General features: G+C 43.4%; 1 protein-coding gene across 1 annotated transcript in view; it reads left to right on the top strand.

The window, feature by feature from the left end:
* Positions 1-444: 444 nt before the first annotated feature.
* LCT (lactase) overlaps positions 445-27,086 on the top strand; it is a 48,294-nt gene continuing 21,652 nt past the window's right edge. Inside the window, exons 1-6 of the mRNA XM_055572708.1 lie at positions 445-1,099; positions 11,826-11,905; positions 14,822-14,905; positions 16,768-16,870; positions 18,574-18,652; positions 22,666-23,392. Coding sequence (XP_055428683.1) covers positions 460-1,099; positions 11,826-11,905; positions 14,822-14,905; positions 16,768-16,870; positions 18,574-18,652; positions 22,666-23,392 — 1,713 coding nt within the window. The 5' untranslated portion in view covers positions 445-459. The remainder of the gene's footprint in view (positions 1,100-11,825; positions 11,906-14,821; positions 14,906-16,767; positions 16,871-18,573; positions 18,653-22,665; positions 23,393-27,086) is intronic.

A 27,086-nucleotide genomic window follows, 5' to 3' on the forward strand; every position in this document is an offset into this window, starting at 1 on the left:
CAAGGAGATCCAACCAGTCCATCCTAAAGGAAATCAGTCCTGAATGGTCATTGGAAGGACTGATGTTGAACCTGAAACTCCAGTACTTTGGCCACATGATACGAAGAGCTGATTCATTTGAAAAGACCCTGATGCTGGGAAAGATTGAGGGCAGGAGGAGAAGGGGACGACAGAGGATGAGATGGTTGGATGGCATCCCTGACTCAATGGACATGAGTTTGAGTAAACTCTGGGAGTTGGTGATGGACAGGGAGGCCTGGCGTGCTGCGATTCATGGGGTCGCAAAGAGTCGGACACGACTGAGCGACTGAACTGAACTGAACTGATGAATCATGTACTGATTTCATTATTGTAGATAATCCAGTTACCTATTAAGTGCTAATAGTTGCTTGGTATTTTACAACCTCAACTGAAGTTATAAAGTAAGTATTCCACAAACCTCCTGACAGTTCCTTGAAGATGGAGCTGGCCTGGCATTTAGTCCTTACTGCCCTTTTAAGTTTTTCTTGCTGGGGTTTAGACTGGGACTCTGATAAAAATTTCATCTCAGCTGCTGGTCCTCTAACCAACAGCTTGCTACATAACCTGAGAGATCCCCTGGGAAACCAGGCTTCTCCCTTTGTAGCAGAAGATGAAGAAATTTATGTTTGTCGCCAGCCACTGCCTGCATTCCTGCCAGAGTACTTTAGAAGTGTCCGTGCCAGTATGATCACCCATTACAAAGTATTTCTGCCATGGGCACAACTTCTCCCAGAAGGAATCTCGGAGAACCCAGACAAGGGAACAGTGCTGTGCTATCGGCAACTGCTTGAGGCCCTCAAGACTGCTCAGCTTCAGCCCTTGGTGGTTCTACACCACCAGACCCTCCCTGCCAGCACTCTCCAGAGAACTGAGGCCTTTGCGGATCTCTTTGCGGCCTATGCCTCCTTTGCCTTCCACTCCTTTGGGGACCTAGTTGAGATCTGGTTCACTTTTAGTGACTTGGAGAAAGTGATCACGAAGCTTCCCCACCAGGAATCAAGATCTTCACGTCTGCAGATCGTCACTGATGCCCACAGAAAAGCCTATGAGATTTACCATGAAAAATATGCTTCTCAAGGTGAGTTCACACAACCCTGATGGCTGACCCACCGGCAGCCTTCATCATCCACCTTCATCCACCCTTCCTAAAGCAGGACTCAGCATTTCTTTTCACTTACTTTCAACAGTCCCCTCATAGCTATTTATAAGTGAGAAATTAATACCATCCTGAAGATTTCTTGGTAGAGGTAGGTAGGGGTGGCTTGCATTGTACCATGCCCAACATCCCGTTTGAAAAATGTCTTTAAACCCTCCTTACCCAGTCTTGAGTCTACACTATTATCAATTATCTTTCTGTCTTTCCTTCTTCAGTCTTGCCTCCCTGACTCCCTAGGATTTCAAGATTGCCCATTCTCTTTCAGCCTCCCTGCTTTCTTTTTTACATTTTAATTTTTTATATTTTTTGACCATGCTGCATGGCTTGGGAGACCTTAGTTCCCAACGAGGGGTCAAAACCATGCCCCGTGTAACGGAAGCTCAGAGTCCTCACCACTGGACCATCAGAGAAACCTTGAGCCTCCCCATTTTTCTTATGTAAAGAGAATTACATGTTCTAGTTGAAGCTTATATTCCAGCAGGGGAGACAAATACAAGATAAAATAATGATACACTGATGGATAGTGAGAAGAGCATGATTACAATTGTCCATATTCCCGCTTCATAGCTAATTTAAGCTTCCCATTCAGTAGGTCTGGACAGACTCAGGACATTGATTTTAATATATTCCCTCGATGAATCTGAGGTATACCAATTTTGAGAACCAATTAGATTAATTAGGTTAATTGGATTAGATATGCTTTCTAGTTTTTATTATATACTGTATATTTGTATACATACTATATATCTGTATATTCTACTTTTTAAATTTATTTTTAATTGGACTTTGCAATTTTGTGCTGTTTTTTTCCGTACAATAACATGAATCCCATGAGTATACATATTCCCCCTCCCTCTTAAACTTCCCTCCCACACCATGTTCTACTTTTGAAACTTAACATATATAATTAATATAGTCTCATTTTAATAAAAACTCTTTGAAAGTATGATTTTCAGTGTTCTTACATGTTCGCATTATATTAATGGCTCGTTTAAGATATTTCATTTTTACATACTAGTTTAATTTTCACAGTTAAAAATTACGTTGCAGTGAACATACGTATAAATGCTTGCCTTCAGATAAATTCTGACAGACTTTTTTTTTTTAATTATTTGTGTAATTTATGGCTGCGCTGAGTCTTCATTGCTGCACATGGGCTTTCTCTAGGTGAACAATGAGAAGTGCAGGCTTCTCACTGCGGTGCCTTCTCTTGTTGCTGCTCCCAGGCTATAAGCTTGAGGGCTTCAGTGGTTGCAGTGCGTGGGCTTAGTTACCCCAGGGCATGTGGGATCTTCCTGGACCAGAGATCAAATCTGTGTCCCTGTTTCAGCAGGCAGATTCTTTAGCACTGAGGCACCAGGGAAGCCCTCTGAGATTCTTGAAACTGAAATTACTGGGTCAGAAGATGCACTTTCTTTAAGACTTCAAAGGATGTTGCTAAATTATTTTCCAGAAAAGTTGTAACTTTATACCAACAATTACAAAATTGTTCTTCTGACCCTACTCAGCCTGTTTTCAGTGATGTAATTGTTTTATCATTGGTGTAGACAGAAACAGTTAATAACAGATCTATAATAAAAATAGAAAAGACTTTTATTCAAGCCAAACTATATCTTTGGAGAGAGCCTCTCAGAAATCTCTGAGGGACTCCTCAAGAAAAGCATGGTTTTAAGCACAGTTTTATATTTCGTCAGAAAAAAAGAACATCAACCATGACGGGGGTACATTCCTGCAAAGTTTTGAAAAAAGACAGATTAGCCTGTGCACACAGAGTGTGTGTGGCTTGCCACCCGGGAAGGAAGCCTTATTATCAGAGGTGTACTGTCACTGACATCCCAGGAAAAGACGCATTCGTCTCTATCTGCACAACAGATATTCTTTACTTCTGGGCAATGCATCTTCTTCTTTGATGGTTAAAGCACATGGACAATGTATGTTTAATAGACTACAAAACAGGATGTTCTAGTTAGCAAAAAGTTTATGTTAAATCATGCATAAGCCAGAATGACTTCCCCATATCTCAGTACGTGGAAATTTTCTTCCATCATTGGTAATTTGTTGGCTGAAAACTATTATCTCCTTATATTCTTTATTTGCGTGTGTTCAATTATAGAGAGGTTAAACATTTTTTTCTGTGTTTAAAATAAAATCAGGGCAAGGGGGAAAAGAGTGGGAATGTAATTGGGGCTATTTTAGATATGATTGTCAAAAAGGCTGTCCTTGGACCACCTTTTTAGCCAAGTGGAAGGAGGGAGAGAGCCACAGGATCTGGAGGGTTACACGCCGCTGGGTGAGAGAACAATCCTGCCGAGGGAACCACAAAAGCCCAGCTGTCGGTCTCATAAACTCTAGATCAAGGGAGAAGAGGAGATGCTGGATTTGAAACCAGTTTCTTTAAAAGCCTATCATGGGACAAATGAGAAAATAAATAAATATTTATTGACTGTAATTCTACTGAAGAAGCTTTGAGTAAAATGAACTTTGAAAGAAGGCAAAACTAGACATGGATCATCTGAAGCTGAAGAAAATCTGTCTTATTTTGAGGACTAATTCCATAGAATTATTTTAAATTATAAAGCTATATATACATGTTTGTTAAAATGTTTTACATATTTCATTTTTTATCTTCATCAGGTTACTAAAGACTATTTCTTTCTTAAACTCATGTTTGCCTTCTTTTCTTCTGCTCATTCCTCTCAGCCTTCATTTCATGTTTTATCAACATCACTAGATTGTCTGTCCCTGATATAATACAGGACACTAAGTAAATTCTCTTCTCAGTCTCTTTACTATTCCAAAAGACAGTTTTTCTTTTTCCTTTCTCTCTCTCACTCATCTTCCGCTTTTTAATCCAATTCCATAGCTTTGTTGTTCTTTGTAAAATACATTTTTAATATACCCAAAAAAGTTACATATGCTGATTAAAAGCAAAATATAACTTTTCAAAAGCAGGGATATTGAATAATATCCCCTGAACTGAAAAAAATTTTGAGACCAAAAAGTGAAGCGGGCAACTCCATAAAGTATAATTATGGGATTTATTGTGGGTAACTTACATATGGGTTGGATTGGCGATCTGGAAGCATTTGCAGCTGCATTCCCCACTGCTGGGCTTCCCTGATAGCTCAGTTGGTAAGAATCCGTCTGCAATGCAGGAGACCCTGGTTCAATTCCTGGGTCGGGAAGATCCCCTGGAGAAGGATAGGTTGCCCACTCCAGTATTTGTGGACTTCCCTTGTGGCTCAGCTGGTGAAGAATCTGCCTGCAATGCGGGAGACCTGGGTTCCGTCCCTGGGTTGGGAAGATCCCCTGGAGAAGGGAAAGGCTACCCACTTCGGTATTCTGGCCTGGAGAATTCCATGAACCGTATAGCCCATGGACACGACAAAACGTCAGACTTGACTGAGCGACTTTCACTTCCCCACTGCCAAAAGGGGTATGGGGAATTTAAAGGGGCCAAAGCTAAAAATACAATCTGACTACTAAGGGAGTAACACATATGCACCAATAGGAGCCAGGGGTTTTTCCTCCCCCTTGGGGTCTCATGACCATTTTTCCCTGTGGACCATTAACTATCTGTGTTAGTTGAAGAGCATTCTTCCAGTTCTTGCGTCAGATGAAGACAAGGGTAAAAGTTGATAGGAAACTTATCTGGCTTGGGTGCATTTCTTGTGAGTACACCAGAGCTCAGTAACGCAGGATGGGAAGTGGGTAGGACTGCAGGCCTAAGAAGGAGCTGACAAAATGCAGTCAGTGTGATTCAGCCACATAATAGTTAACATCCATGAAGTGACCATGCAGTCCAGTGATTAAGCTATAACAATACTGTAATGGTTTTGTAACATATAGAAATATTGAATTACTATTTATACACATGGACTAACAATGTTGTAGGTCAATTATGCTTCAATTTTTTTTAAAGCAAGTAAACAGCAAAAAATGAAATTATACCCACAATATAATATCTGCTAGGTAGAGAGCCAAGAAAAATAAAAGCAAATGTCAAGGCAAAAATATTTGCATCACAAATATTCATAGCAGTATTATTCGTAATAACCAAAAGTGGAAACAACCCTAATGGCCATCAATTGATGGATAAACAAAAAGTGGCATATTAGTAAAATGGAATAGTACTCAGCACTTGAAAGGAGTGATTGATTCATGCTACAATATGATAATTCTTGAAGACATTATGCTAAGTGAAAGCAGCCAGCCCCAAAAGACCACATATTATATAATTTCATTGATATTAAATGTCCAGAGTAGAAAAACCTATAGTAGAGACACTAAAGTAGAGTAGTGATGTCTGGGGCTAGAAGAGAGAATGGGAACTGACTGCTTAATGGGGATGTAATATCTTTCTGGGTGACTAAAGTCATATCTCATATAAAGTGTTCCAGAATTAGTGCAGAGAGTTGCACAGCTTTGTAAATGTACTAAAGATAACAAAATGTTATAGTTTAAAAGGATGTATTTTATAGTATATGAATTATACCTCAATTTTAATGTAAAAATTAGTTAGAAAGTTGAGGGTTTATAAGACAAAATAAACCATATCACAACTTTTGTCTACTTGTATGTTTTTCCCTATCTCATCTCCCGTTCTACCCACCCCATCCCAGGTTACCACTGTGCTAAATATTCCATCCATCTTGCATTAGACCATGGCTTTCCCCCTCCCACACTGGTGTCACAATGGATGTACAAGTTTAAGCATTTCAATAAAATAATTAATTACAGGAAAAGTGGCATTTTACTAAATACATTTTAGCCAAAAAATCACCATGTTTAAAAAATACGTTTAAAAATTAAATTCCCATATACTGCTGATTAGAAAATAAACAATCTGAAATTCTGATTTTTTTCCAAGGAATTTTTTATCAGGGAATGAGTTACCTACAGTGAAATGCATGGATCTTAATTTTACAGTCTGATCTGTAAAATTGAACCCATACCTGTATCAAGATATAAAATTAAAACCATCCTCTCATCATGATATAAAACATTAATCAACACCTCCGAAAACCCCATTTCTGATAATTGTATCCCTTCCTAATCCTTACCCCAGAAACAAACATTGATCTGGCTCCTATCAGGAATCATACAGTAGGTACTATTTTGTGTCTGTCTTTTTCCATCAGCATGTTTGTGAGATTCATTTATTTTGTTGCTGTTAGTAATTTGCTGCTTGTTTCTTCTAAGTGGTGTTCTATTGTGGATGTATCACAACTGAGGGGCACTTGGGCAATTTCCAGTTTTTATCTCATATAAATAAGTTGCTATGAACATTCTTGTACAAGGTTTTGCACGGACGTATGTTTTCATTTCTCTTGGATAATACCTAGGAGAGGAAATGCTGGATTACAGGGGAGAGATGTCTTTGACTTTCTAAGAAACCGCCGATTTCTCAAAGCAGTTGTTCTATTTTATACTCCCACTAGCTATGTGTGAGAATTTCAGTAGCCTCATAACCCTTACTAACATTCGGGCATTTTCGTCCTTTTCTATTTTAGCCATTCTGATGGTATCTCATTTAGATTGCATTACTTTTTTTTAAAAAAAAGTTTCCCAACTGCGTATGTATTTAAACAATTTAGTGTCCAATTTTGCTTGGTTTGGAATTTAGCATGATGAAAGAGTATTATACATTTTGTAGTCCTCTAGGACTTTTTTGTTCAAACAAAATTGTTTCCAAGGCTTATTCATATTGTTGAACAGAGCTATATCATCATCTTTTCACTGCTTTCCACTGTGGGACTAAGCCAAGTTTTGTTAATTCATTTTCCTGCTTATGGACATTCTAGTTTTCAAATTTTGCTATTATGAACATAGCCATTATGAACATTCTTGCACATGCTTCTTTCTGCATGTGTCTAAGAGTTTCACTTGTGTTTATACTCAAGTGATTGCTAATTGGGGGGATGTAAATATTTAGCTGTGAGAGATAAGTTGTTTTCCACTGTGGTTATACCAACTTACATTTCCTCGACCAGTGTTTATACATTGGTTCCTATTGACCTCTTCCAACACATGTAATTACCAGAATTATAAATTTTTGCCTATCTCACAGATGTAAAAATATTTATCATCCTTTATCATCTTTTTTACCTGATTCCTATTCAGATTGAGCAGGTCTTCATGTGTTCATTAGCCATATTTATTTCTTTTGTATAATTCCTGTTTTGCCTTTTATCCATTTATGTTTTGACTTGTTGGAATACTTTATATATTCTTTAATCTGCATTGGGCATATGGGATGATGGTATTTTTCCACTTCTTATCTTTTCAATTTTTTCATGGAGACTTTGAGGAACACAATTTCTTACTTTATACAAAATTATCAATCTTTTGGTAGATTTTTTTATAAGTTCACTTGTATCATTTCTTAACATAATTTTGTTTACTTATTTATTTTTGGCTGTGCTGGGTCTTCATTACTGCGTGGCCTTTTTCTCTGGTTGCAGTGAGTGGGGGCTACTCTCGAGCTGCAGCGTGCAGGCTTCTCATCGTGGTGGCTTGTCTTGTTGCAAGCGTGAGCTCTAGGGCGCTCAGACTTCAAAAACTGTGGCTTATTGGCTCAGTAGCTGCGGACACTGGGCTCTAGAGCACAGGCTCAATAGTTGTGGCACACAGGCTTAGTGGCTCCGAGGCACGCACGATCTTCCTGGATCAGGGATCAAAACTGTATCTTCTGCATTGGCAGGCTAATTCTTTACCACTGAGCCGCCAGGGAAGCCCACAGTCCCTTTCCCCTCTACTCTGAATCTCAGATATTAGGTAATTGTACATCTTCCAAGAACACTGCTTAGTCACTTTCTGTCATTGTGTTACTGTTGATATTTCTTAATGATTAAGGGGTAATCATTTAAAAGTCAGAGAGAACCTGAAAAATTAAAAGCTATAGGTGGTTCAGAGTTTTTTCCTTTCTAATCAAGACTTTTAAAAAATTAATATTACTTTTTTGTTTGTTTTGATTTTTACTTGTTTTGCCTATCCAGGGCCAAGGAAATAATTTGTTCAGCATGTTGGTAATATATCCATAGGAAGATACTCTATCAATACAGGCAAACCTTTAAAGCATTTTTACTTTTTATTATTTTAGTTCTTTATTTACATGTTTATTGAGTTAGAGGTACATGAGAAAATGTTAAACCAAACAACTACTTTGAAAACAGATTGAGTTGGTGATTTGAATTTATCTGGCTATTTTAAAAAGTACTTTGCTTTACGTAAATTCACTTGAATCCAAAATTTGAAGCATCCTAGTAACTCACCGAAATAACTGAGGTAGTGACTTGTTTCAAGATTGCATACATCCTACAATAATACTACTTTTTAGAACAGTTTTAGATTTATAGAAAATTTGAGCAGATAGTACAGAGTTTCCATATGTCCCTGTCCCTGAAACCAGTATCCCCTAACATAAACATCTTACATTATTATGGGGCATTTGTTGCAATTAAAGAACCAAGGTTGATACGCTATTACTAACTAAAGTCCGTGTTTTGTTCAGATTTCCTTGATTTCTCCTGCATGTCCTTTTTCTACTCCAGGATCTCTTCCAAGGTACCACATTGCATTTAGTTGTCGTATCTCTGTAGGCTCCTCTGAGCTGTGAGAGAAGTTACAGCCCTGTGCTTTGGTGGCCGGGATGTAATGGTGTAGCCTTCCACTAAGGAAAGCTGTATGACAGTTCCTCAAGAAATGGAGCCTGCAATTACCATACGATCTAGCACTTGTGGGAATACACCCAAAAGAACTGAAAGCAGGAACTTGAACAGATATTTGCACACCCATTTTCATGGCGTTATTCAAAACAATCAAAAGATGAAAATAATCCATATGCCCATACAAGGATGAATGGATAAATAAAACATGCTAGATACATACAATTGAATGGTATTCTGCCTTCAAAAGAAATGAAATTCGGACACATGCTACAGCACGGATGAACCCTGGGTACACTACCCTAAGTGAAATAAGCCAGACACAAAAGGACAAATATTGGATGGCTCCACCTACATGAAGGACTAGAATGATCAAACGCACAGAGACAGAAAGTAGAATAATGATTACCAGAGACTGAGTGGAGGAGGGAATGGGGAAGGACTCAAGGACCCGGAGTTTCTGTTTGAAATGATAGAAATCTTGGGAGGTGGATGGTGGTGGCAGTTGCAGGACAAAGCCACTTTAAAACATTTAATGGTGAGTTTTATGTTATGTATTTTTACCGCAGTTTTGAGTTCTTTTCTAATGACTGTGTGTTGGTATAAACTTCCTGCTCGTGTTTTCAACGTCCTACCGTGGGAAGGATATGAAAAGATTCTTGGCAGACCAGCAGGAGCGTGAACACATCTCTCACAGGAAGAGCAGAGTTGCACGCCGCGCCTCCCACCTGCCAACACCGGAACGCAATCTAGGGCAGCGCTGGGGACCCCACCCTCCTCCGGAAGCATTGATCCTGCAGTTCAATACTGGCCTGATTGATTACTTTTATTTAAACATTTGGGGCAAAAGGGAGAGGAGCAAACAAAAAGGGGCTGTTTTGTCTGAACAATAGCAATGGGTTTTAGAGGAATGACATACTTTTGTGATGGAAACAGAACTGAGCTTATCCTTAAACAAAATCTAGTAATACCTGTGAGGGACATAAACTCACACATTGCCATGCAGTAATTTTCTACATGGGCTGGAAACAGTTAATACTCAACCCCCAGCAAATACTGATTTTGAGTTCTGTAGACAAGAACACTGACCTTTAACCATATCCAGCAAAAATTACAAGATAAATTATCTTAAACCAGTGCAATTAGCCCCCACTTCAGTGCCGAAGAAACATGAACTGCCAGCTTAGAATGAGCTTCCAGTTTTGAGTCACCTGCATTTTATGTTATTTTAAGAAGTATAGTTTGTGCTTGCACTAGGAACCAGTTAGGAATAATATCGGAAAATTCATTTTGTATGATATGAGACTTTCTGGAACCTCAGGTACGTTTGTTCACTCTGAGTCTAAAAACAGCTTGTAAAGTCAAATAGGAGTGATGTGTGAGTCAGTTGCACTTAGGGATTAACTGTCCTCCTGTGTCATGTCATTGATCCAGAGATAATACTAAATTGGACATTTAAAAATGTTCAGCACAGGCTGACAACATATGTTCTACGTGTGCTGATGTGATGATAGACTGAAGTGTGGAAAATCTGTGGAAGGTGAAATGGCTCCATGGGCCACAATCACTGAATAACTGGAAAATAGCATTATCTTATCAGAAGGAGGACCAAATGTCTCTGAGTGATATTCCCTGCTCAGAGGATTTAGAAGTTCCATTATGCTTATCAAAATAAGCACTTTGGTAGTTGGCAGCGGTTGGTTATTAATAGTGGTTTCAATGACTGGGGAGATCTTTCTCCTGTACAGAATTTGAATGTAGGAGAGAGGTCAGGCATATAAGCTTGTCATTTAAGTCTCAAACTCTGGCTTTAGGCCATTTTGTTTACTGTTTCCAAAGCACAGGTCTGAGCACTTGCCTATGCACGCATCCTAAGCTTGCTATTTGGAGAGACTCGAGAAATGTCGAAGCTTGCTCCTCAGGGAGCACACAATCTCAGCAGGAGATAAAGACTTTTGTGCATCAAGGAGTTAGATGGTGCTTCTGACAACTGAGGCATCCCAAGTCCACCACGTGAATGGATGCATTCTCAGTCATGTCCGACTCTTTGCAACACCTTGGACTGTAGCCTGCCAGGCTCCTCTGTCCATGGGATTTTCCAGGAAACAATACTGGAGTGGGTTGCCATTTCCTCTTCAAGGGGATCTTCCCCACCCAGGGATGAAACACACATCCCCTGCATCTCCTGCACTGGCAGGTGGATTCTTTGCCACTAAGCCACCTGAGATGCCCACAGCAATGTGTTTCAAACCGATCTGAGCACCACTGTATCTGAAGCACCCAGGAAGCTTGTTAAAATGCTCTCATTCCTGGGTCCACCCCAGTCGGCTGACAAGAAGGACAGGTGATTCTGATGTACGTAAGCTTCAACACCACTGTTAGGTGATCAAATGTCAAAGTGAGAGGGTTCAAGCTGCACAGGTCTAAGTTTCCTTCATATTCTCCTCAATGCACAGTAAGGGTTGAATGGACATTGGCACAGTGAATAAGGACAGGTAACAGCAGTCCCCTGAGAGCACCCTACCTTTCCAAAGTCTCTCCACTTGGAACTCTAAACTGTTGTATAGACCAACAGTTCCCAAGCTTTAGCGTGTGTCGGAATCACCTGGAGAGCTTGTAAAGCACGCAGAGGCCAAGGTTTATTAGGAACTGAGACGCAGTTCTCTCCATCTGCCTTTTACATTGTGTGGGGTTAGGGAAAGGAACTGTTTTTATTCTTGCAAAAGACTTCACAAGTGTCCTGCACGTCACCGTTCTGATTTATATGAAACAGTCTCTAAAGGGACATTTCTTAAAAAGCTACTTTGTTTTCTAAAATCTTTCAGCTAGAGTAAAATCATGTGAGTGATTTCTGCAGAAATCTTTTTTAAAGTTGGTGAATGTGGACTAAAAAGGCCAACAGAAAACGAGTTCACCAGTGGCTTCTGGGGTCACAGCCTCCTTCCTCTCTCACCTACATCCCCTCGTCTGGTTGGTTTCAGGGGGAAAACTCTCTGTGGTCCTGCGAGCTGAGACGCTCTCCAAGCTCCTGCTAGAACCATCTATGTCTGCACTCGTCAAGGTAATGACAGCCCAAAGAAATAGAATCTGTAACTTCTGAGAAAAGTTGCAAGTTTAGTTTTAAAAAAACAATAGAAATTTTTGTCGACTTGACATCCTTTCTTTTTAAATTTGTCTTATTGACGTGTACTTGACCTACAATGCTGTGTTAATTTCTACTGTACAGCAAAATGATTCAGTTATATATATTTTATATATATATACATTCTTTGTCACATTCTTTTCCATTATGGTTTATCACAGGATATTAAATATAGTTCCCTATACTATACAGAAGGACCTTGTTGTTTATCCACTCTACGTATAATGGTTTGTTTGACATTCTTACAAATGCCTCTTCTGAGTGTTATGCATTCTCTAGATTTATAATTACTTTAAAACAAAATCTTATTTGTTGTAGCCCCAGCTCTCACTTGGTCAAGTGTCAGCTTTTGCCTACACAAAGACGTCAAATGCCTCTGGTCTTGCTCCTTCTTAAAAAGAGCTTATCAAAAGAGAGGTCAGTTTTGTATTTTTCATTTGTTTTTTTTAGCAAAACAGACACTAGGGTAAGAGGTTTTTTTTAAAAAAATAACATTAATAATGTGGTCCCTAGAGTGCCCATCCTGCTTTCTACCTCCTCTAAAAACAACTTTTAACTATAATTTTAATAAGAAACATTAAAACATTTGAGAATTTAACAGCCTTGGCCCTTGTAACGTTGACTGCTGGGCAGCGTGGAAAACCCTCTGAGAAAACAACTGATTCCTGTGTCTGTGTCTGTGTCTGTGCTGTGATGGAGGCCCCATGTACCAAGGTCCAACTTCAGATTTACAAGCTCAGGGGTTTAAACACCAGACATGATAAGGTTCTGAAATGACCAGGTCCAAGACTGATAGTATGACCAGAAAACCAGAATATCTAAATTCTTTTACAAGGGGCGATAACTGCTATCAGTTATGAGCTCAGGAGACCAAAGTGCTGATCAGAAAATGCTTGTCAAGCAGTAGTCTTTGAACTGGTCTCTCTGCCCCCATTTCCCCCCTGCAATACATCTTTTGCTGAATTCCCTGCTGAGAAGCTACATTCCCCTGAAACAGTGAAGGTCCTCAGAGCCTTCCAGAATGCGGTTCACCAGGGCCCTCTTGCCGGCTCTCTGCCCTCGCCTTTTCCCCGGTGTGCATGCTGTCACTCCACCAGCCCTGCGGCATTCGCTACCCGAAGTCTTATCCTCCTTCCCTTCCTCAAATCTCTTCCAATAAAATTCTACTCATTCTTAACATCAGTGTTAATGTGCCCACCATAAAGAGGCTTCTGTTAATAATACTTCCCCACTAAACCTGATGTGGTCTCTCCCTGCTTGGAATATTTTAGCCATTTGTTAGATCAGCAGTTCTCAAATTTTGGTATCAGCATCACCTGGAGAGCTGCTGCTGCTGCTACTGCTGCTAAGTCGCTTCAGTTGTGTCCGACTCTGTGCGACCCCATAGACAGCAGCCTACCAGGCTCCCCTGTCCCTGGGATTCTCCAGGCAAGAACAGTGGAGTGGGTTGCCATTTCCTTCTCCAATGCATGAAAGTGAAAAGTGAAAGGGAAGTCACTCAGTCGTGTCCGACTCTTCGCGACCCCATGGACTGCAGCCTACCAGGCTCCTCCGTCCATGGGATTTTCCAGGCAAGAGTACTGGAGTGGGGTGCCATTGCCTTCTCTGACCTGGAGAGCTACTAAAGTACAAAACTTAGTGTGGAGGGACGCCCAGGCTTTCATAGCCTTCCCACATTCCCAGGTGAGTCTAATCCCCACCAAGATTTGAGGTGTGGACTTTTCTTATATCACTTAGAACTTTATACCTGTTCTTCATGTGGTCAGTACATTTACTAACTCTCTCTATCAAGTTGTAAGTTTCTGTGGCTCCTACTCATCTTTAAACCCAGCACAGTGACTTCCAAGAGTATGAAGTCGATGATCACGTGCTGTCTGGAGCTGGTAGACAAAGCAAGGGCTGAGAGGGCCAAGGAGAATGTTCCAGTGGAGCTTGCCAGAGGGGAGCAAGCCTGTGGACTGTTGAGCAAACATGGCAACAACTTGATTGGAAAAGCATAGGGAGCAGTGGAGAGTCAGTTATCTCAGGTCACAGTGCACTGGATTGTTTCCAGATGCCATTACCCACGGTCTCAGTCCCAAGGGAAGACAAGGGGGGAGTACGGGCAACAATCTGGTCGTGGCCAGGAGAGAAATGGCTCGCTGAAAAGGGTGGAGACTCTGGATCTGTAGTTCTTAAAATATACTCAGACAGAGACAGGTGGAGATGTATGTCCTTAATTGGAGCACACATAGGAGTGTCCACAGACCATGAGAGCTCTGTTTCTGGATTACAGGATGGCCCAGGCTAGGGCCAACGGGAGTGGACTTTAAGCTGTGGTTTGAAAGTAGCCAGTGACTATAGCCTACAATTAAAACTCCAAGCTCCGGTAGGGTCTGCAGAGATTACTAAGTGGACTGTGGATGGCTGAATCTCCATTGCCTCTGTCCTGCAGAGTGGAAGGGCCATGAGAAGGGTGCCACCCAGGGCAGCTCTGGCCCCTGACCCCTTTCCTTAGAGTTCACTCACTCAGTGGAAACCCACCCTTTCTGGCCCACAGTACTTCTTTTACTCACTCATTCACTCATTCCATCGTATGCATTTATTGAGCCCTTCCTGTGTGCCAAGCACTTTGCTGAGTGCATACATGATGCATTCCTCACAACACAGAGGCAAACCCCATACACATTCCCACCTTGTCCCCAGCTTTTCCTCATCCTGCTTTCTCCTTGGAAAATCCCGCTTTGGAGTATTCCATTTAGTAACGAGAGAAACAAACAAACAAAAAATAGTTCTGAGCCAGTTCTTCATCTTGAAATTGCTTATGTTCTAAAGATTCTGTTTGCTTATTTCCAGGATGCAGTTGACTTCATCTCTCTTGATTTACCTTATGAATGCCACAGTGAGGCAGATTTACCACAGACGTTGAGTGAACTGCAGGTAACTTAAGCTATTTTCCATATTGATGATGAATGGCAAAGGTTCCTGAGAGCATACTAGTCATTTAATGCTTCAGCTGATGCATAAACTGGTGGTCCAGTGGTTAGGACTCCATGCTTTCATCACTGCCAAAGGCCTGAGTTCAATCCCTAGTTAAGGAACAAAGTTCCCACAAGCCTTGCAGCACAGCCCCCCCAAAAAAGAATCCATATACGAGCAGACTTCCCTGGTGGCTCAGATGGTAAAGCGTCTACCTACAATGCGGGAGACCCAGGTTCAATCCCCGGGTTGGGAAGATCCTCTGGAGAAGGCAATGGCAACCCAGTCCAGTATTCTTGCCTGGAAAATCCCATGGACGGAGGAGTGTGGTAGGCTACAGTCCATGGGGTCGCTAAGAGTCGGACATGACTGAGCGACTTCACTTTCACTTTCTTTCATACATGCAGTCTTGTCTGAGGAAATTTCCATAGAGAACCTCTGGAGGTTAGATAGTCTTCCCTGGAAAGGATAAAGAGAGTTGGCTTGTTAAGGTAAATATTTACCTGGATCCTCTGCTCTCTCATGTAGAAAGCTATTGAGAATCAGAATTCCAGTGTTCATTCTGAGATTGAAAAAGACATTTCGTAGATGTGGTCATGGAAATATTTGCCTTAACAAGCCAACCCTCACTGTCCACTCCCCCCAAAGAACCTGTACGCCCCTCTCTGAGCCTTAGCTGCTGCTTCCCGCCAGCACACAGGTGTCTCAGGGCCCGGGGACCCACCGCATGTCCACAGGTTCTGAGTGCTGCAAGAGCTGCATGTGAAGGTCCTGCATTCCCTTCTCAGAAGAAACCCTGCTCACCAGGGAATTCCTCACTCAGCAGACGGCTCCTCCAGCTCTCCAGCCCTGTGACATCACAGGCCACCCTACTGTGCATGGGTCTTTCAGGAAGGAGAAAGCCCTCTATTCCCTTAGTAATTCGACTTTACTACATTGACCCAGCACAGGGAAGGAACAAAGCTATGTGAGCCACAGCCCCACTAACTGGTTCTGAGCAAGTTAATCTGTTTCTCAGAGCTTAAGTCACCTCATTGTTGCTGGTGGCTCTGAGAAAATAAAGAACCTGCCGGCCTCCTGTTTGAGTAGTTGCTGTTGGTATTTCTCAGTGGCTGTTAACTATTCAGAGGAGGGGAAGACAGTGTGGGAAAAATGACCAAACCCAAGAAAAGGTAACTTAAAATGAGGTCAAACAACTTGTCAGCCCAAAGATGTTCCTTTTGATACTGAAATGGCTAGAAATGGGAGAAAAGTGACACCTGCTCCCATTTTAATGGAGATAGTTCCTTTTCAATTTCTTTATGGAAAATTCAGACATATCCAATGGTAGAAAGAAAAACATAATGAAGCCATCTCCAGGTTCAGAAGCTGTCGACTCGGGGTTGATCTTGTTGCATTTATACCCTGCCTCCCCGCTCCCCAAGCCAGATTGCTCTGAAGCAAAGCCTCGACGTTATAAACATCACGACGGCAGCCCCTGATGGAGCTTCTTATAGTAGCTCAGGCCGCCGACACGGGCAGATGGCCTTGTTCCTGGTCCGAATACAGAGACTAGTTCTAGGAGATACCTTGTGGCCTGAGGTGATAAGATAGATGAACCTATGTCTTTGGTGGGGGTCCGTATAGAGAATGGCCTCTGTTATAGAAAAGTGTAGTTTTTTCCTCCCTCGAGTCTGGAGTCAGCTCCCTTTATTAACTGACACAGCTAGAGGTCATTTCCAACACCACACTGAGTGTTGTGGCTTCACATCTTGAACATCTGTCCCTGTTAACGAACAACTCTCAGCAACTTCCGTTCACTTGCTGGCCTATATCATTTTCAGACCATTGAACCAAAAGTGAAAGTTTTCGTCTTCAGCCTGAAACTCCAGAACTGCCTCTCCACCAGGAACAACGTAGCCCATCTGCTCTTCAGCCTTCTCAAAGGTGAGTGGGCCATCACTGGAGAGGTTTGCAGTGACGTTTGGCACGTTGGCTTGTAGGGTAGCAATCTTGAGAGTCTGGGGTTCCAACAGGAGTAGTGACCAAAGAAGGTCTGGTCTGAGAGGCTGCCCTAGATGCCTGTAGAGTCCTTGACTTCTTACTGTTGGTCACTTAGTTCCCACTGACCCAAGAAAGAAGAGAAGTTCTGTACAGCATGCGAAGGATGCCAGGGTCTTATGGAGATAAAAACCATCAGGCCAGAGATGTCAGGTGTAAGCGTGGCAACAGCCCTGTGCCCATCTGTCTGCTTCCACTGCTCCTCCCTCCAGGGTCTCTCATCTGTGCCCCCCTTTGCAGGACTGCTCTCTGCCCACCCCAGACACTTTTACTTTTGTTCATTTCCGCATTGCCTGATCAGCATCTTCAGTTACAGGACCCCACAATTCATGGACCATCTCCACAATGTCTCTTATTTCAAATTCTTGAGAGTGAATCTGATGGGTGGGCCATGCATCAGAAGACTTCTCCTGGGACTTCCCTTGGTGGTCCAGTGGTTAAGACTCCATGCTTCCAATGCTGGGGCTGCAGGTTCGATCCCTGGTCAGGGAACTAGGATCCTGCATGCTGTACAGCATATAAAAAAGGTTAACATTACATTTGATAAAAAGTTTTTAAATGATTATTCAGAAGAAGATTGTCCTGGTCCAGTCTGGTCAAGGGAAAGCAGTGTCCATTAAGGCATCAGGGGCTGAGGACCACTAGACACTCTGCCAGAAGGGGCCAGGGGAGGCCCCTGGGTGCCTGATATCCAGTTCAGTCTCCCTGTAAGGTCAGAATATGGGAGATGTTGGTAGTGCCCTTTTTACCACTTGTAACCAGTGCTGACCTGGCTTCACAGACTTCATGAACCATATCCATGAATGCCACATAACTCTCACCCTAACTCACTTTGGAGTAATGATTTCCTGTTCTTAAATCCCATCTCTTTCTAAATGGTTGCAACAGGCAATCTTATGTTTATGCTGCTGCTGCTGCTAAGTCACTTCAGTCGTGTCCGACTCTGTGCGACCCCATAGACGGCAGCCCACCAGGCTCCCCTGTCCCTGGGATTCTCCAGGCAAGCACACTGGAGTGGGTTGCCATTTCCTTCTCCAATGCAGGAAAGTGAAAAGTGAAAGTGAAGGTGCTCAGTTGTGTCTGACCCTTTGCGACCCCATGGACTGCAGCCCACCAGGCTCCTCGGTCCATGGGATTTTCCAGCCAAGAGTACTGGAGTGGGGTGCTTCTTACAAAAAAGATTCCACCCTCTCCTAATGTTTGAGGTCTTCTGAGTCAGTTGTGCTCTGCATTTGGTCTCTAGAAAAGCAGCATCAGCATCACTGGAAACTTGCTAGATATTCACATTCCAGAGCCCACTTCAGATCAGAAAGCTCTGATCAGAAACCTGGGAGTTGGGCCCAGCAATCTGCATTGAACAGGCTCCACAGGTGATGCTGATGCACATGGAAGTTTGAGAACTGCTGTTCTTAGTAGGAAAAAAAAATCACATGTGACCTCCTTAAATCATGGCCTTGGAATTTTCCAGAGGGGCTTGGAACCATCGCTTGGAGTTTGGCTGTGGTATATGAGTGAGGAGAACTGTTGATGGCAGTCATGCATAGTTGGGTGGGCTTCAGGTGGAGTAACTTAAACTTCTTCTCTTACAGCCATAAATGAAGACCAAGTGCTTGTTATTGGGTTTGATGTTAGTACATTCCTGAGCTGTTCATCGAGTTCCAAGAAAAGGTAATGTTAGATTTCCTGTTGAACTATCAATAACTGATGTTTGCAGAATGCTCTGCTGTTCTTCACCTGTGTAAACTCATGGGACTATTATCATGTGCCTTTTGGATTAGTGAGTCTTCTGTGGCCCTTCTGGACATGAAAGATGGAGACTCAGAGGGGAAGGCTGGGAACAGTGTCTCTGGGCCCCATGCAGTTCTGACATTCTCACCAATCATTCAGCCTCCTCTAGTTCACCAAGTGCACACAACTAACAGAGCAGGTGTTTGAAGCCCTGCCTTCTAGTTAAGATCTTGTTGGAGGCATTGTTAGATGATGAAGAGCAGGCTGGGTTAACAATAGACCTGCTCATCCCTGAAGTTATGTGGTCTGAGTAAAGTGAGTTCTCTGCACCATTTTCTGTCATGAAATTTGAAGCATATTACCTGCAGGGAGACAGCATAAATGGGAAAGTCAGCCGTGCACCGGGCAGAAGCCTAATTCAGCGGTTTCTCAGGACAAAGGTTTTAAATTATTGTGGGATTGCAAATAAGTTCTTAGCACATGACTAAAGTACAAAATTGGTGAGACACATATTAAAAAAAAAATTAGAGCAGATCTGCAATTATCTCCATAATTATGTCAGTCTCTTGCACTTACCTGGAGAAGAGCATGGCAACCCACTCCAGTATTCTTGTCTGGAGAATCCCATGGACAGAAGAACCTGGTGGGTTACAGTCCATAGGGTTGCAAAGAGTTGGACATGACTGAAGGGACTTAGCACCCATGCGTGCATGCACTTACATTCCAATGCATTTCTTGAGTGAGAAATCTTGGTGTGGAAGCCAGTGTAGGGAGTTTCCCAGAACCCTCAGCACTCCACAGAGTATGTTGCACAATGGAATGTCTTGTGCCCTGTGTCAAGGAAGGACTAGGGGCAGCCATTAGCTTCCCAGACCTTCAGCTAGAGCTCACTGCAGACATTTCTAGCATAGCTCTGTCCAAGATCATAAGGTTCAGTGTGCTACCTCTTTGTACCTTTTTTTTCTCCCAGCACTTGGCTGTCGTCAGCCATGTCTCCCTCTACTGTTCAATCCTCTCAACTCACTTCAAATCAGCAGTTCACATCACCAGACCCTAAGCAGCGACATGTCAGGCTTTGTGCTCAGTGTGAGAAGTATATTGCAGTTATACTGCATGAGCACGCAGGTCAGAACTGCTCTCCGTTTATACTTGGAATCAGCTGAGGAGTGCTGGGCTGTGTTTTTTGGAAAATAAAACTGAAGAGGTCATAATAAAAGGGGCAGTCTGAGAAAGCAGTGCTTATAAAATCACAAGGTGACATGAGACATCAGTTCCAGGGTTCTCTTTCTAACACCTTGATCTCTCGCTACTTCCCCTGAAGGGAAGGTCCAATGTTGGATAACATGAGAGTAGGTGAGTGTTTATGGAGAACCTGCAGGTGTGGGGCAGGTGGAAGGGGGTTCTGGGAGGACAGACATAATTTTCTCATTGGAGTGTTTTAGACTCAGAAATGAGACAGAGAGGCGCACCAGTGACTCTAGCAGAGAGTGTGGCAGGAGATACAGCACTGCTCCCCAGAGGAGAGGACGAGAGCATGACCTGGGATGCTCTGAGGGGTTAGAGTAGAAGGTGAGGGACAGCTGAAGGAGGGACACCTGGAAGGCTGGGCATACGGACTTCTTGAGCTAAATCTCTACCCAAGTGAGGCAAACCCAGGCTCCAAGGCCTGTATGGCAAGTTCTGTTTTATCCAGGTGCAGTTTATTTCTTGAAAACCTCTTTTCACCCAAGCCAGAAGGACAATCATGATCAGAAGGGTTGGGTCGGAAGAGCTGAGTGGGCACCCCTCCGTGTCCCTGGTGTGCTCAGACTCATGCATCTGTTTTGGATAATCCGCAGCTATAGGCCATCATTTCCCGTCACCACTTTTTTACCAAATGCAGAGTTGATGCTTCATAAAACAGAAGGCGCTTAAGTTTGAACCCTGGAGGAGGGCATGGCAACCCACTCCAGTATTCTTGCCTGGAGAACCCCATGGACAGAGAAGCCTAGTGGGCTACAGTCCATAGGGTCGCACAGAGTTGGACATGACTGAAGGGATTTAACACACACAAATTTGTAAGGCTCAGGCCCCGCTCCATGGGAGAGATCTTTCTGCAGGGTCCCTGTATCAGTTCTGCGCTCTGGGCCAGGCTTGTAAAATGCCAGCCCCTCTCCACACGAGAGCCCTAGGACAGGGAGTTGCTCTTGTCCTTCACTGCCTCTCCCCTTGTGTGTTCTCTCCTCCGGGCTGAACACACCCACCTCTACCAACGCTTCCTCAAGGCTGCCCTCTGCTGGTGAAACTGCTGCATGTTCTCAGGCCCTGCTCTCCAGCCCACAAGACAGGACTCAAGGAGGGAGGGAGGGAGGGAGGGAAAGAGGAGGGAGAGAGAAGGAAAACAGACTAGAATTAAACAGAATATATCAGACTTTGTTGTGTATGAAAATAGCTCTTTAAAAATAATTTTATTTATTTTTGACTCAGCTGGGTTTTCATTGCTGCACGGGCTTTTCTCTAGTTGAAGAGAGCGGGAACGATGGGGTGCTGCTACTTTTCATTGCAGCGTGCAGGCTTCTCATTGCAGTGGCTTCTCTTGTTGCAGAACATGGGCTCTAGGGCGCTCAGGCTTCAGTAATTGCTGCACAAGTGCTCAATAGTTGCAGCTCCCAGGCTCTAGAGTACAGACTCAGTAGCTGTGGTGCTCAGGCCTAGTTGCTCTGAGGCAAGTGGGATCTCCCTGAACCAGGGATCAAACTCATGTCTTCTGCATTGGCAGGTGGATTCTTTACCACTGAGCCACCAGGGAAGCCCCCCAAATAGCATTTCTATGTTATGTTTTATTTCAGCTATGTTTATTTCAGATATATTTATTTCTGAATAAATATTTATGTTCATAAAACATAACACAAATATGCATATAATGTCCACACATCTACGCATATATATAGTGATATGTGGTTAAAAGCACAGACTCTGAGCTCTATCATTTGCAAGCTGTATAATCAAGGAGTTCTCATTTTAAAAAAAGATAAAAGTTTATTGACATAAATGAAGCCCAGAGATGGACAGTCTATAGAGTGGGTAAAATCATCAGAAGTCCAGGCTCCTCTCTTGTTTTGTCACCCTTATCAAAACTTCTACCTCATGGTCCTAGATGGATGCTTGAGCTCCTGCCATTATGACCATAACCCAGGCAACATGAAGAAGAAAGGAGGTTGTAGCTGGGGCTGATATTTAAGTGGTACACATCAGTAGAGCTGTACTGGTAGTTCAATCACTGAAATATTTCTGTACCAGCTGGTAAATAGCTGCTGGCCCCTGATGCCCAGAAATTACTCACTTCTTTAAGTCTCAGTTTCCTTCTCTGTAGGAAGAAGATAAATAATGTAGTGCCTACCTCATACACTTATTTTGAAATTTAAATGAGGTAATTAATGTACATACATTTTTATCACAGTGGCCAATACAGAATCAAAAGACTCAATAACTGAAGTCATTATCTTTAGTTGTGTTTTATAAATATACATTATAAGAAGAAAAATTTCATCAGAACTGAAGACGGTATTCAAGGGTGTTCTGATACAGAGACTAGTAGCATTAGCACAGTGTTTTCAGTCATGCAGGAGTAGTGATAACTTGCCTAAGTTCAGTTCACTCAGTCATGTCCAACTCTTTGTGACCCCATGGGCTGCAGCATGCCAGGCCTCCCTGTCCATCACCAACTCCCAGAGTTTACTCAAACTCATGCCCACTGAGTCGGTGATGCCATCCAACCATCTCATCCTAACTTGCCTAAGAAGGGGTAATAATAATAATTTCCCATCTCCCAGTCACTTCCTGCCCATCACTTGGAGTCAGGGTTATTGGAACCTTTACTAACTAAGCACATTGTCACCATTCATCAGTCTCAGGTCACCTATAAATTAGAGTCATTACTTATTATGTCCCTTTATGTCACTTCACTCCCTCAGCTGGTCTTGTTCTCTGAGTGACAGCCTGACCCTCCAGACTGCCCCGCAGCTGGGCCCAGACACAGCAGTATATACCTGGCCGCCCCGCTCAGCCTATCAGAGGGTCTGGGAAGCATTTGCCAACCAGTCCAAGGCAGAACGGGATGCTTTCCTGCAGGATGTTTTTCCTGAAGGCTTCCTCTGGGGTGTCTCCACGGGAGCTTTTAATGTGGAAGGAGGCTGGGCCGAGGATGGAAGAGGGCCGAGCATCTGGGACAGAGTTGGGCACCAGAACACCAACAAGGGCCAAGCAACGCCAGAGGTGGCCAGCGACAGTTACCACAAGGCAGACACTGACGTCGCCCTGCTCCGTGGTCTCCAGGCCCAGGTCTACAAGTTCTCCATCTCCTGGTCCCGCATCTTCCCCACTGGGCAGGGGCATAACCCCAACCCCCGGGGCGTTGCCTACTACAACAAACTGATTGACAGCCTGCTGGACTCGCACATCGAGCCCATGGCCACACTGTTCCACTGGGACCTGCCCCAGGCCCTGCAGGATCGTGGTGGGTGGCAGAGTGAGGAAGTGGTGGACGCCTTCCTGGACTACGCGGCCTTCTGCTTCTCCACGTTTGGGGACCGTGTGAAGCTTTGGGTGACCTTCCACGAGCCGTGGGTGATGAGCTACGCGGGCTACGGCACCGGCCAGCACGCACCGGGCATCTCCGACCCAGGGGTGGCCTCTTTTAAGGTACTTCCCATCCTTGCAGTGCCTACTTGTTGGAAGAGGAAGGGCACTTGGTTGGAAAAACACTCTTTCACCTTCCCATCAGCAAGTCTTTCCTTTTTCTTCTTTAGAGGAAATTGGAGGGAGGGAAGGAACTGTTAAAATTGTTAAAAGTGCCAAACGCTGTTCTGGCACTTTAAACATTGTTACTGCACCCTCAGAACGGCTCTGATGGATGAGGGAATTGGGGTTCAGGAGGAGAAGCAATTTGGTCGTGATGACATTGCTAGTGTGTTTGCAGTGTGAAGCCAACATTTTGAGCCCAAACCTACTTGACTCCAAATCAAGTGTTCCATGTCAGCCAGGACTTAACTGCAAGTGACAGAAAACCCAACCTAAACTGACTTTAAAGCAAGGAGGGAATTTCTGAGTTCAGGAAACTAGAAAGTCCTAGTTTTAGCTGATCAGAGTAGAGTTGTTTGGACCACCGATGACGTTACCAGGACTCAGTTTTTCTTTTTCTCTTGTTCCCCTCATTGGCTTTATTCTTAGGCTTCCCGGTAGCCAGATGGCTGCAATCCTTCTCTGATATTTCAACATAAGTAGAAAACAGGAAAGATTGCTCATCACTGTTCCGGCAGAGGTCTCCTGTGTTCATGGTCTCCATGTGGGTCGCATGCTCATCACTGAACCAGTCACTGGGTCTAGGCTAGGGGACTGTGAAGCTCAGTGCAGATCCCAGCTCTACCCCTCAGTACTGGCTGAGAGATGGGGAGGTGGGGACGGAGGAAGGTAATCTTTCCAGGGGGCAATCAGAGTATCACTTCAACAAGAAGGGGATGTATATCTTGAAAACAAAATATGTATTTTTTCTTTTTTTGGCCACATGTGGCATGTGGGGTCTTAGTTTCCCAATCAGGGACTGAACCAATGCCCCGTTCAGTAGAGGTGCAGAGTCTTAACCAGGGAAGTCCCTGGAGACAAAATTTTAAATATCTTCATATGGGTCCCAAGCATCGTCTTCCTTTTTTTTTTTTTTTTTCCTTTTAAATCTCCCAGAAAATCTACTAGCTTCACTGGCAACATTCTTCAGGATAAGCACGTTAGTCTGGCTTTCCCCTGCCACACTTTGGGTTCTGTTCTGAAATGGGCTTCCCTGGTGGCTCATATGGTAAAGAATCTGCCTGCAATAAGGGAGACATGAGTTCAATCCCTGGGTCAGGAAGATCACCTGGAAAAGGGCATGGCAACCCACTCCAGTATTCTTGCCTGGAGAAGTCCATGGACAGAGGAGCCTGGCGGCCTACAGTCCGTGGGGTCACAAAGAGCAGGACATGACTGAGTGACTAACATGCACAAACTGCTCTGAGACAGGAGTATTCACTGTGCCCCAGGCTAGATAAGTGTCACCGAGACATTAAAGCCTTTGGGGGGAAATGATACTAACACACATCAGAAAATTAGAGAGCAATTCAAAATACGCACAGAGTGAGCTCTGTGAGTAAGCGACTCAGTATAATGCCGGAACGTAGCACTGAAGTCAAGGCTTTCGTTCTGCTCTTGTTCAGTACACTTGCTTGCTCTCATTCAGCACACTCGTTCACCACACCCACGGAGAAAGAGAACTCCACTGAAAGGGGGAGGTTTGGACCTTTCTGTGTTTTTATTGTGAAGCTCATCCCAACCTTTTCTCCTTTGCTTCTTATCCCTACAGCTATGTCTCCTGAGATTTTCCTATAGAGACTTTGATGAGAAAGTCCACCTCACTTTTCTCTCTTGATTCTTCCTTTTATTTATAAAACATTATGATACCAGTAAGGAAAAATTTCAAAGACGAAATCTCTCTCATCATCATGGACTACAGCACGCCAGGCTTCCCTGTCCATCACCAACTCCTGGAACTTGCTCAAACTCATGTCCATTGAGCCAGTATTTCATTCCAGTCACAGTTTCCTTGCACTCACAGTATAGTGTACCCCCGGCTTAGTACCTTTGGCTTTTTGTTGTTGTTGTTGTTTTTATTGAATGTAGTTAATTTACAGTGTTGTGCCAATCTCTGCTGTATATCAGAGCAGCTCAGTTATATACATATATACCTTTTTAAATATTCTTTTTCATTATGATTTACCCCAGGAGATTGGATATGATTCCCTGTACTATACAGCAGTATATATACAGTACTGTATATACTATTATATATGGTGTTAATCTATCCCATATATGATAGTTAGCGTCTACCAACCCCAAACTCCATCCCTCTCCCTCCCCGTTTCCCCTTGGCAACCACAAGTCAGTTCCCTACGTCTGTGAGTCTGTTTTTGTTTTGTAGACAGGTTCATTTCTGCCGTATTTAGATTCCTCATATAATATCATGTGCTGCTTGTCTTTCTCTTTCTGACGTATTTCGCTTGGTATGGTAATTTTTGGTTGCATCCATGTTGCTGCAGATGGGGTTATTTCATTTTTCATGGCTGAGTAGTAAGTATCCCAGAGTATATATGTGCCACATCTTGTTTATTCATTCCTCTGTCAATGGACATTTCGGTTGTTCCCATGTTTTGCCCTGACACCAGTAAGCTTAGAAGGGAAGCATTCCTGCTTTTAAGAAAGGAGCACAGTTTCCTGCTGGAGGTCAGGGCCCAGTTAAGGACTAATATTTGGCACACTAGAAGCAGTCAGGAGCTCCTCTTCATAGAGCCATGTTTTGGAGTAACATTCTTCAAACACAGGTGTCATCCTCTTCACATGACGAAAAGAAGAGGAGCTCAGTAATAACAAACCCCTTCCTGCACCCCCAGTCTCTGCTCTGTGCTCTGCTCACACAGCTGCCCTGAGTCCTTCAGGGAGGATCCAGAATGACCCACTTCCTGCAGACCAAGCTGAAGTTGAGAGAGAAGATGGTTTGAGTTTCCTGAGTGTGTGACAGAGTCGATTTAAATGTAGACTTGTTATGCTCCACACACCCCTCCTTTGCCCAGTTTCTCACGGCGCTCCACCAAGGAACGATGCTGACTTTTGTAAGACCATGAGTTGAGTCTACAAACAGGTCCTGGTGGTGGTTTCTCTTCCTAGATTTCATTAAGTAGAAAGGAGATCAGGCAGACTAGAAAGACTTTTCCCCTCCTTTGTGTTAACTAAAACGGTCCCCACTTCCAACTAGTTGTGGGCTCGCTAGTCCATAAGCCCTCACCGAGCACAGAGGCAGCATAGCACCGTGAGTGACGGTACAAGCCCGAGGCGGGACGGCCCGCATCTACCCTTCTCTGGATCTGCGTTCCTCACCTGTATTTTAGAAATAGTATTTGTACTTGTCAAACAAGTGAGGATCACACGAGAGAAGCCATTAACCCTTGTTATTGTTAGTGTGGTTGCGGTGCTATTGCTAATGATCTGACGGAGGTGTTGACTGGTTGTCAACACTTGTGGACATTGTTGCTGTTGGCTTGTGAGGCTATCGTCCCTGTTGCCGATGTTGCTGGCACGGTGGTATTGTCAACATTGTCCAAGTCCCAGCCTCCTTTACATTGTTAGCATCAGTCTTCTTTTCGGTGCTGTTGACGTGATGTTTTGTTGATTTGTTGCCAGTGTGACATAGGTGTTAACTTGTTGATGACTTGATGACATTGTTGGCATCAGTGTTGATATATTGATGTTGACATCATCAGTCTTACTGCTTTTATTAACTTGCTACCATCATTCACCTCGGTGTTAACTTGCT

This window comes from Bubalus kerabau, chromosome 3 (assembly GCF_029407905.1).
Source record: "Bubalus kerabau isolate K-KA32 ecotype Philippines breed swamp buffalo chromosome 3, PCC_UOA_SB_1v2, whole genome shotgun sequence".
Lineage (NCBI taxonomy): Eukaryota > Metazoa > Chordata > Mammalia > Artiodactyla > Bovidae > Bubalus > Bubalus kerabau.